Here is an 11159-nt window from a genome sequence, read left to right as displayed (position 1 = left end):
AATGTGGGGTAGCAATTCTGGGGTATTTAAAAATCAACTAACTTATGTGGATGATTAGTTTATTCTCATGGCGAACCGGATGCTAGTTTATCTATGCCAGACAATGCAGTAAGTAAGTAAGTCTTTCTGGCGTGTTTCCTCTGTAAGACAACAGCTTATCCTCCAAATGGAAAAAGTAGGGAGCATAAATTGGTTTCTGGCAAATAACTCTGTGAGCCTGGAATTTCTCCTTGTAAAGTTTAGGCATTTATAAGCCTATCCATCCAGCTTTTTGAACTGAATTTCTTTCCAAAAATTGATTGGATTTTTGGAAACTTGCATGTAAACGCTGACTACAGCTGATGAATAACCAGGCATGGGAAAGTCCTCCACTTAAAGCATGGCTTTACAGTTTGTATCCAAGGGAAAAGTGTCAGTCAGGATGTTGACACATTACCCAAACTACAAAAACAAATGTGTACCTGCACATCTCCTATGTATCTTTCCAGCCCCCCCTCTATCTTTCTTACTCAAGCCCCCTCGTTCCCTCTAACCCTCCCTCTTTAGCTGGAGGTGATGGGTGTGAACTGTCTGTGATGACAGTGTCAAGTTACAGACCTGCTCAACAGGATTCTACTCACTCTCTCTGCCCACAATTGGCTCTAATGAACACCATATGCACTGTAAAAACAAGCCCAGCAATGCATTCAAAACCACTTCCTGCAGGGCAGACTGAAGCTGAGGGGAAATGACATCACAGGCTTTAAGTTGGGATGTGATGTCAAAATCACCCAAAAACAGTTCAGGAACAGACGGGTACAGATAAGTGTTGACACCAGCGACAGGTCAAAGTCCAGTTGCTGATGTTACAAAACCAATGGTGCAAGACAGACTACTAGACTGCCGTCTGATTTGGGGAACTCTGCTGTCAACAATGAGACCGGCTACAGGACACAGCAGTGACAACCCGAGGAACAATGCTACCCAGACTGGATCCGTTGTTTTTCTCTCCAACCCTTTGATGAGTGGTGAGTAGACTGCTTGGTGAGATGCACTAAAAGTTTCCACTTGTCTATATCTATGCTTTGGCCAATGAATGTTTGTATCTGGGAATGATCCTATGATCGGGGGGCCAGTACAAAAAAATGTATGAAATGTATGCATTCACTACTGTAAGTCGCTCTGGATAAGAGCGTCTGCTAAATGACTAAAATGTAAATGTAATTGTTGTTCTTCACTTATAAGATATTGAGTCAGATTGGTCCCCCATTCATGATGCAGCCTACAATGGACGTGTTCTCACACTGAGAAACCTAATAGCTCAGGTAAGGAAGGCACACCCAGACCCACAGGGCACAGACGTCAATTCAACGTTTATTCCACGTTGGTTCAATGTCATTTTATTGAAATGACATGGAAACAATGTCGATTCAACCAGTGTGTGCCCTGTGGGTCCTTATTATGCACGCTCATGCCTGCAGGCTTTAGTGTAACTGCTATTTGTTATTTCTGTTTATAAAGTAACAATAGCCTTTACTACTCAGTCTGCGGAATGGGGCTGTAGATGGAATGCATCACTTAAGCACAGCATTATTCAAGGGACAGCTTAGCACACTGAACATTCAAAGCAATTTCAATATGGAGAAATGTCTGTCTATTGTTGGCAGAGGGAATAGGATTGGTTTTATATGTGTGTGTCATTTTTCAACCCTCTTCACAGGGAACGTGTGTCAACCTGGCCACTCTAGACAGAGTCTCTCCCCTTCATGGAGCATGTCTGCAGGGACACACTGACTGTGCCCGGTTACTGATAGAAAATGGGGCAAATGTGAGTAAGGAATTTCACTCTAATCTGCACCATCTCTGAATTTGGCTGATTTTAAGACTCACAGCACAAAGCTGTATACATTATTTACATGATTATGATTACATTTACATTTACATTTTAGTCATTTAGCAGACGCTCTTATCCAGAGCGACTTACAGTAGTGAATGCATACATTTCATACAATTTCATACATATCATACTTTTTTTTTTTCTGTGCTGGCCCCCCGTGGGAATCGAACCCACAACCCTGGTGTTGCAAACACCATGCTCTACCAACTGAGCTACAGGGATGTAGAACAAGCACAGGCCAAATACAGGCAGACCCCTCTGAATATGGGTTATAAATGTGTCTGTGGAATTATTAGGCGATTAACCTCACTCATTCCTTGTCACTTTAACATTACTAGCACAAATCTGTAGACAAAAATACTTAACTGTACACTGAGTGAGTGTAAAGTCACATGTTTCAATAGCTACTGAATTGGAGTGTAACAATTTATTTAACTGTTGAATAGTCTCCATTTTCATTTTTACAAAGCACTGAGCTAAAACGGAATATCAACAATATAGCTCAGGCAGTAGGAAGCTCTCTCAACCATTTATATCCAGATGATACAGTCCTATACTCAGCTGGCACCTCCCCAGTAGTCACCTCATACAAGTACTTGGGAGTATGGCTTGACAGTACACTGTCCTCTCAGCACATATCCAAGCTGCAAGCCACGGTTAAATCTAGACTTGGTTTCCTCTATCGTAATCGCTCCTCTTTCACCACAGCTGCGAAACTAACCCTGATTCAGATTACCATCCTACCCATGTTAGATTATGGAGACGCAATTTATAGATTGGCAGGTAAGGTTGCTGTCGAGCGGCTAGATGTTCTTTACCATTCGGCTATCAAATTTGCCACCAACGCTCCTTATAGGACACATCACTGCACTCTATACTCCTCTGTAAACTGGCCATCTCTGTATACCCGTTGCAAGACCCACTGGTTGATGCTTATTTATAAAACCCTCCTAAGCCTCACTCCACCCATCTGAGATACCTGCATTCAACCCTCATCTTCCACATACAACACCGGTTCTGGCAGTCACATTCTGCTAAAGGTCCCCAAAGCACACACATCCCTGGGTTGCTCCTTTTTCAGCTCGCTTGCAGCTAGCAACTGGAACAAGCTGCAAAAAACACTCAAACTGGACAGTTTTATCGCCATTTCAACATTGTGGCTTGTGGCTGCTTCACGCGATGTATTGTTGTCTCTACCCTTTTTGCCCTTCGTGTTGTTGTCTGTGCCTAACAATGTTTGTACCATATTTGTGCTGCTACCATGTTGTGTTGCTACCGTGTTGTTGCTCTTGGTAGGCCGTCATTGTAAATAAGATGTTCTTAACTGACTTGCATAGTTAAATAAAGGTAAAAAATATATACACTGAACAAAAATATAAACGCAACATGCAATTTTTTAAAATATTTTTCTGAGTTACAGTTCATATAAGGAAATCAGTCAATTGAAATAAATCAATTAGGCCCTAATCTATGGATTTCACATGACTGGGAATATAGATATGCATCTGTTGGTCAGATACCTTAAAGAAAGTAGGGGCGTGAATCACAAAACCAGTCAGTATCTGGTGTGACCACCATTTACCTCATGCAGCACGACTCATCTCCTTCGCATAGAGTTGATCAGGCTGATGATTGTGGCCTGTGGAATGTTGTCCCACTCCTCTTCAGTTGCTGTGTGAAGTTTCTGGATATTAGCGGGAACTGGAACACGCTGACATACACATCTATCCAGAGCATCTCAAACATGCTCAAGGGGTGACATTTTTGATGAGTATGCAGGCCATGGAAGAACTGGGATATTTTCAACTTCCAGGAATTCTGTATAGATCCTTGCGACATGGGGTTGTGCATGATCATGCTGAAACATGAGGTGATGGCGGCGGATGAAAGGCACGACAATGGGCCTCAGGATCTCGTCATGGTATCTCTGTGAATTCAAATTGCCATCGATAAAATGCAATTGTGTTCATTGTCCATAGCTTATAACCTGCCCATACAATTACCCCACCGCCACTATGGGGTACTCTGTTTACAATGTTGACATCAACAAACCGCTCGCCCACACGATGCCCTGCCATCTGCCAATTACAGTTGTAACAGGGATTAATCCGTGAAGAGCACACTTCTCCAGCATAGCCAATGGGCATCCAAGATGAACATTTGCCCACTGAAGTTGTTTACAATGCCAAACTGCAGTCAGCACTTGATGAGCTTCCCTGAGACTTTCTGACAGTTTGTGCAGAAAGGATTTGGTTGTGCAAACCCACAGTTTCATCAGCTGTCCAGGTGGCTGGTCTCAGACGATCCCATAGGTGAAGAAGCCGGATGTGGAGGTCCTGGGCTGGCGTGGTTACACGTGGTCTGAGGTTGAGGCCGGTTTGACCTTTGGTGGACATTCCTGCAGTCAGCATGCCAATTGCACTCTCTCTCAATACTTCAGACAACTGTGGCATTGTGTTGTGTGACAAAACTGCACATTTTAGAGTGGCCTTTTATTGACCCCAGCACAAAGCGCACCTGTGTAATGATCACACTGTTTAATCAGGTTCTTGATATGCCACACCTGTCAAGTGGATTGATTATCTTGGGAAAGGAGAAATGTTCACTAACAGGGATGTTAACAAATGTGTGCACATATAAATAAGCTTTTTGTGCGTATATATAACATTTCTGGGATCTTTTATTTCAGCTCATGAAACATGGCACCAACACTTTATATATCTCCATATAGGTGTGCAACTACCATTCCCAGACACACTAATATGCTTGGAATGTGACAACAAGTGGAGTGTTAACCTTCTCAGCAGGCTATCACCAGCAGTTATGTTGGTTTGTATAAGATGGTAGGTATCTGGCTAGATATATGTTGTTGTCTGTGGTACCAGGTGAATGTCCCCATGTTGGAGAAGACCACCCCTCTGTCGGAGGCCTGTGCCCGGGGCCACACGGCCTGTGTGACCCTGCTCCTCCAGCACGGAGCCTCACCCCAGGGATCCAGCCTCTCAGCCTCCCCCATCCACGAGGCCGCAGCCAAAGGTCAGGGGTCACATTCTTAGCTTTTATCGTCAGCTTTTATCAAATAAAAAAGAGCACCATGAACTCCATTTTTTGTTGTTGCAGTTATTTCTTTTTTTGTAATACCTAGGAGCTATAGCACTTTGTTAAACCAGTCAGATTTGATATTTTTTATGATAAAGTGTATCATTCCCCAGCTTTAGATACAGTAAGCAGTTTTTCAAAGTAGATCCCACACACTGTTCTTTATTCCCTGAATATATCTATGTCCAGGTCACCCAGAGTGCATTGAGTCTCTGGTTCATCACGGGGCAGATGTAGATCAGCACACTGACCAATCAGGCTCGCCACTCTACATTGCCTGCACAAATCAGCATCTGAGTACCGTGAGGAAACTGCTTCAGCTTGGTATGAAAATGGATTCTCTTTAGTTTGTTGTTATTACGCAGAAAGGATGTATAGATAGATAGAATCTGGACTAGACATTGACCAGTGTGCTTCTATCACAAGGTGCTCAAATATTATAATAAGAGTTATTTACAGTTTACACTTGGCCTGCAGTATATGATACTCTCATTTGACATTTACTGTAGGCTACATATAAAATCCACACATTTACACACAATATCTGCTCTCTGTCAGGTGCTAGTGTGAACAGGAGTAAGGATGGGGACTCTCCTCTGCACGCGGCAGCCCGTCTGTCCAACCCTGAGCTGGTGTCTGTTCTCCTGGAGCACGGGGCTGACTGCAACTGCAGAGACACACAGGGCAAGCAGCCCCTGGACCTGGCCCCTCCCAACAGCCCCGTTGAGAAACTACTGGGCCACAGAGGAGGTAGCTAGACCCGTAATGGATCTATCTGATACACAAGATTTTGGACAGAAGATTCTGTGGTGCTTTGAACTGCTGTTGTATACATTGAGTTTAAATCCATCATGGATGTGTTTGTGAAAGGATTCTTGGTTCTTGCATGATTTATTAATAGATTTGCATAGTATTTACATTGTGCTTGTGTTATTAACAATATCAAACCCTGAGAACATCTTCATGTTATCTAAATGATGGCTGTTTCTCCTCTGATGGCTGACCAGGAGTGTCTCGTCTGATGCAGCAGTGCCGGCTGTCCATCAGGAAGGTTTTGGGAAAGGCCAGACTTATTTCAATCCATGGTCTTCAGATCCCCAAAGAACTGAAGCAATACCTTCTGTACCAATCAGATCTATAGGGTATATCCATTAAATGAGCATATTTTATCTCAATGCATTTCTACTTTCGGTCAATAGGTGGCACCTTAGCACCAGTGGAGAGAGGACGTAAACACTTATTGTGAATGTTGATTAGTGGGATGGTTTGTGCCACATTATCAGATTTGTACACATGAAAGATGAGAAAGAAGAGAGAACTTTAGATTTTATGCATTCAGAAATAAATAAATGAATATGTACTGTTACTTGAAAATTGGTGTGAATATTGCTCAACGGTAAGATCATAAATGTTTACCAAAGGAATGCCAAATAAACATAATTATTTTGTTTCAAACAATGCCTTTTGGATTTTCTAAAGCTTAAAATGTAAGTATCCATTCATGATACTGTAGCTTCGTACACCCATTAATGCATTCATCTATCCATACAATTACATATATATTTACATGTAACTTATGTAAGTACATACACAGCTTAATACATAGTGCATTCAGAAAGTATTCAGACCCCTTGAGTTTTTCCACATTTTGTTACATTACAGCCTTATTCTAAAATTGATAAGGGAAAAAAACAATTTAGTCAATCTACACACAATACCCCATAATGACAAAGCAAAACCAGGTTAAGATTATTTTTTTTTGCCAATGTAATAAAAATAAATATCACATTTACATAAGTATTCAGACCCTTTATTCAGTACTTTCTTAAAGCACATTTGGCAGTGATTACAGCCTTGAGTCTTCTTTGGTATGACGCTACAAGCTTGGCACACCTGTGTTAGGGGAGTTTCTCCCATTCTTCTCTGCAGATCCTCTCAAGCTCTGTCAGGTTGGATGGGGAGCGTAGCTGCACAACTATTTTCAGGTCTCTCCAGAGATGTTAGATCAGGTTCATGTCCGGGCTCTGGCTGGGCCACTCAAGGACATTCAGAGACTTGTCCCGAAGCCACTCCTGCATTGTCTTGGCTGTGTGCTTAGGGTCGCTGTACTGTTGGAAGGTGAACCGTCGCCCCAATCTGAGGTTCTGAGCGCTCTGGAGCAGGTTTACATCAAGGATCTCTCTGTACTTTTGCTCCGTTCATCTTTGCCTCAATCCTGACTAGTTTCCCAGTCCCTGCCCCTGAAAAACATCCCCACAGCATGATGTTGCCACCACCATGCTTCACCATAGGGATAGTGCCAGGTTTCCTCCAGACGTGATGCTTGGCATTCAGGTCAAAGAGTTCAATCTCGGTTTCATCAGACCAGAAAACCTTGTTTCTGATGGTCTGAGAGTCTTCGGGTGACTTTTGGCAAACTCCAAGCAGGCTGTCATGTGCCATTTACTGAAAAGTGGCTTCCGCCTGGCAACTCTACCATAAGGGCCTGATTGGTGGGGTGCTGCAGAGATGGTTATCCTTCTAGAAGGTTATCCTTCTGGAAGGTTCTCCCATCTTCACAGAGGAACTCTAGAGCCCTGTCAGAGTGACCATCGGGTTCTTGGTCACCTCCCTGACCAAGGCCCTTCTCTCCTGATTGTTCAGTTTGGCCGGGCGACCAGCTCTAATAAGGGTCTTGGTGGTTCCAAACTTCTTCAATGTAAGAATGGAGGCCACTGTGTTCTTGGGGAACTTCAATGCTTCAGACATTTTATTGGTACCCTTCCCCAGATCTGTGCCTCAACACAGATTAGAAAATTCCTGAAACAGCTTAGAAAATTCCTGAAAATTATGTCATGGCTTTAGAAACTTCTGTTAGGCTAATTGACATCATTTGAGTCAATTGGAGGTGTACCTGTGGATGTATTTCAAGGCCTACCTTCAAACTCAGTGCCTCTTTGCTTGACATCATGGGAAAATCTAAAGAAATAAGCCAAGACCTCAGAAAAAAAAATTGTAGACCTCCACATAAACAACATGGGACCACGCAGCCATCATACCACTCAGAAGGAGACACGTTCTGTCTCCTAGAGATAAACGTACGTTGGTGTGAAAAGTGCAAATCAATCCCAGAACAACAGCAAAGGACCTTGTGAAGATGCTGGAGGAAACAGGTACAAAAGTATCTATATCCACAGTAAAACGAGTCCTGTATCGGCATAACCTGAAAGGCCGCTCAGCAAGGAAGAAGCCACTTGTCCAAAACCACCATAAAAAAGCCCGACTACGGTTTGCAACTGCACATGGGGACAAAGATCGTACATTTTGGAGAAATGTCCTCTGGTCTGATGAAACAAAAATACAACTGTTTGGCCATAATGACCATCGTTATGTTTGGAGGAAATGGGGGGCTTGCAAGCCGAAGATGTGGCAGCATCATGTTGTGGGGGTGCTTTGCTGCAGGAGGGATTGGTGTACTTCACAAAACAGATGGCATCATGAGAGAGGAAAAATGATGACCCACTGGGAATGTGATGAAAGAAATAAAAGCTCAAATAAATCACTCTCTACTATTATTCTGACATTTCACATTCTTAAAATAAAGTGGTGATCCTAACTGACCTAAGACAGGGATTTTTTACTAGGATTAAATGCCAGGAATTGTGAAAAACTGAGTTTAAATGTATTTGGTAAACTTCCGACTTCAACTGTAGATACGTGTGTACCTTTCTGAATCATGTCGAATCAAATGAATTTACCACAGGTGGACTTCAATCAAGTTGTAAAAACTTCTCAAGGATGATCAATGGAAACAGGAGGCACCTGAGCTCAATTTCGAGTCTCATATTAAAAGGGTCTGAATACTTACATATATAAGGTATTTAACTTTTTTTTTTAAATACATTTGCAAACATTTCTTTTAAAAAAAAGTAATTTTGTCATTATGGGGTATTGTGTGTAGATTGCTGAGTTTTTTTTTTTATTTAATAATTTTTTATAATTAGGCTGTAACGTAGCAAAATTTTAAAAAAGTCAAGGGGTCTGAATACTTTCCGAAGGCACTGTAGGTACACACACACACACCCTAATTAGACAGAATAAGGGTTTTCTCCTGAATAAATTGATATGTTTTAGCATGGCTATTCCATTGTCACTTAAATCAGCATTCAATCAAGCCTTTGTGGAAGGAGATGCCGCCCCAAAGTCTTACCATGAATCAAGATAAATCGGGAAAAACTAAAGCCAATCACTGGGAGATAAATGGATGATTGGAGACACAGAAGTGTGTGTCCTGTAAGAGGTGATACATTTAGCCAGAGTGATATATTGATTGCCTTCTCTCACTTCTGTACGGTCCACTGTATTCCTCATCATACCCCAAGACATAACACTGGAGATTGAAACAAAAGGTAAATGTAGCTAATGAAGGATCCATCTCTGATACCTAGTCTTCCAGTTTAGAATGTGGAAATTTGACCAGTAATATGGTTTCTGGGACAGTGTGGGGTAAACACCTTTCTATTCCCCTTCAAAAAATGATTATTTACAATACAGTAGGGTGGTCATTATTTAGTTATTTCATAACCAGAGTAAAGGGAGCTCATTTTTTCCATAATAATGGATATGGCGATGACCACATTCATTCCAATTATTGCTTATGGATTATTAAACAAGCCCCAGAAGAGGTGTCATTCATGTATAATGGTTCATGACAGCCTGTCTGTCATCGTGTCTCTTCTCCATGTCTATAACTGCAACAGGAGATAATGTGCTGCCATGAACATGATTTCCCTCTTCTGTGATGATACAGCAACAGCTGCTGAGCCACATACACGGCTTCTCATTATTCGCAATACTCATTACCTCTTCATCGATCCCCTCTCCCAATTTGCTTCTTGAGGTAAATCATTGTCCCTTCAAAACGTACAATAAGCATCTTGGGCCACCCGTGCGCATTGAGCCAGCCTTTGATTTACTAGTGCTGAATGTTAAATCAATATTGTGGAGGATATTGGGACTTCTGAGACTCCCCGGTCAGACTTATCAGACCCATGTAATTAGTGGCATCTGGGAAATCAAGAAAGAGACTGAGTCTGTCTGTAGACAGTCGTGCGGCTACACATTTTCAAACATGTAATGAACAACTTTCTCTACTGTAATGACTGAAAGTAATGCATTAGTGGTGAGAGCGGGTGGGAGCCTGCCTGGGAGGATGTTCATATTGGGTTTTGGACCGCCTTATGTAACCAACAGGATCAATCTGTCTCTGAGTGGATTCTGACAGACTTGGTCAGGTACTGAAGGAGGTATAGATGCACTTAGAGCTTACCCACCTGCATCTGATGCTAAAGCTTTTACCTAAAGCCCCCTAGAGAACCTGGCACTCCATTTAGCTTCGTCCTCCTGCTAAATGCACAGGCACTTACCGCCTCAAATAGCTGCGAAAGCGATTCTCAGTGAGAGCAAAAATACAACAAATAATGCAAGTTTTACACCCACTGCACACATTCTCCTAAAACGATCCAATGACTAATACAAACAGTCCATTGACGCAGGGAGAGGTTTCTCGATCGCGTGGTAAAGACTTATACATAGGAACCCTTTAAGAGAAAAGGGAGAGTTCAAAACATCACATGTGAATGAGGAGAAACACAGAAATAGCACTGTTAGGAAACATGAGGTAGCTGAACGTGATCGGCTTATATAAGAAAAAGAAAAGGCTCCAACCGAAGCAAGACAAAAGCCAATGCACATGAAACAATGATGTCTTCAGTGCCAGACCAAACACTGTATCGTTTTGAGGACAAAATGCAATCAACCACCAACAGCAGACCAGCTGCAGAGCAGTCAGAACAGACGGAGTATTTATATCTGCAATAAAGCCCCTTTGTGGGGAAAACATTCTGATTGGCTGGGCCTGGCTCACAAGTGGGTGGGCCTATGCGCTCACAGGCCCATCCATGGCTGCACACCAGCCCAGTGATGGGAAATCCATAGATTAGGGCCTAATGAATTTATTTCAATTGACTGATTTCCTTATATGAACTGTAACTCAGCAAAATTCTTGTAATTGCTGCATGTGGCATTTATATTTTTGTTCATTATAATATTCTAAGTGTGATCCCCCTGCGCTGGCTCTGTGGTTGACTGCTCTGCTCTGAATCTTGTTATAGATACCCAGCCTTCCCACTGAGCTCTGTGGGTT

General features: G+C 42.4%; 1 protein-coding gene across 1 annotated transcript; it reads left to right on the top strand.

The window, feature by feature from the left end:
• The first annotated feature begins 339 nt into the window (after window positions 1-339).
• Window positions 340-6430, top strand: LOC115155788 (ankyrin repeat and SOCS box protein 9). The gene is made up of 7 exons (XM_029702742.1): window positions 340-1007; window positions 1225-1304; window positions 1700-1807; window positions 4762-4912; window positions 5165-5299; window positions 5534-5725; window positions 5983-6430. The coding sequence occupies exons 1-7, from the start codon at window positions 857-859 to the stop codon at window positions 6114-6116; spliced, it is 951 nt and encodes a 316-aa protein (XP_029558602.1). The 5' UTR covers window positions 340-856; the 3' UTR covers window positions 6117-6430.
• Window positions 6431-11159: the final 4729 nt, after the last annotated feature.

The sequence above is a fragment of the Salmo trutta genome, chromosome 20 (genome assembly GCF_901001165.1).
Source record: "Salmo trutta chromosome 20, fSalTru1.1, whole genome shotgun sequence".
Classification (NCBI taxonomy): Eukaryota; Metazoa; Chordata; class Actinopteri; order Salmoniformes; family Salmonidae; genus Salmo; species Salmo trutta.
This window is presented reverse-complemented; position numbering and strand designations above follow the sequence as displayed.

Bases quoted from the DNA above. Each gene is read 5' to 3' on its own strand.
- LOC115155788 (XM_029702742.1), top strand. From the start codon at position 857: ATGGTGCAAGACAGACTACTAGACTGCCGTCTGATTTGGGGAACTCTG. The intron at 1,008-1,224 runs GTGAGTAGACTG...TTCACTTATAAG, and splicing joins CTCCAACCCTTTGATGAGTG to ATATTGAGTCAGATTGGTCC. The intron at 5,726-5,982 runs GTAGCTAGACCC...ATGGCTGACCAG, and splicing joins ACTACTGGGCCACAGAGGAG to GAGTGTCTCGTCTGATGCAG.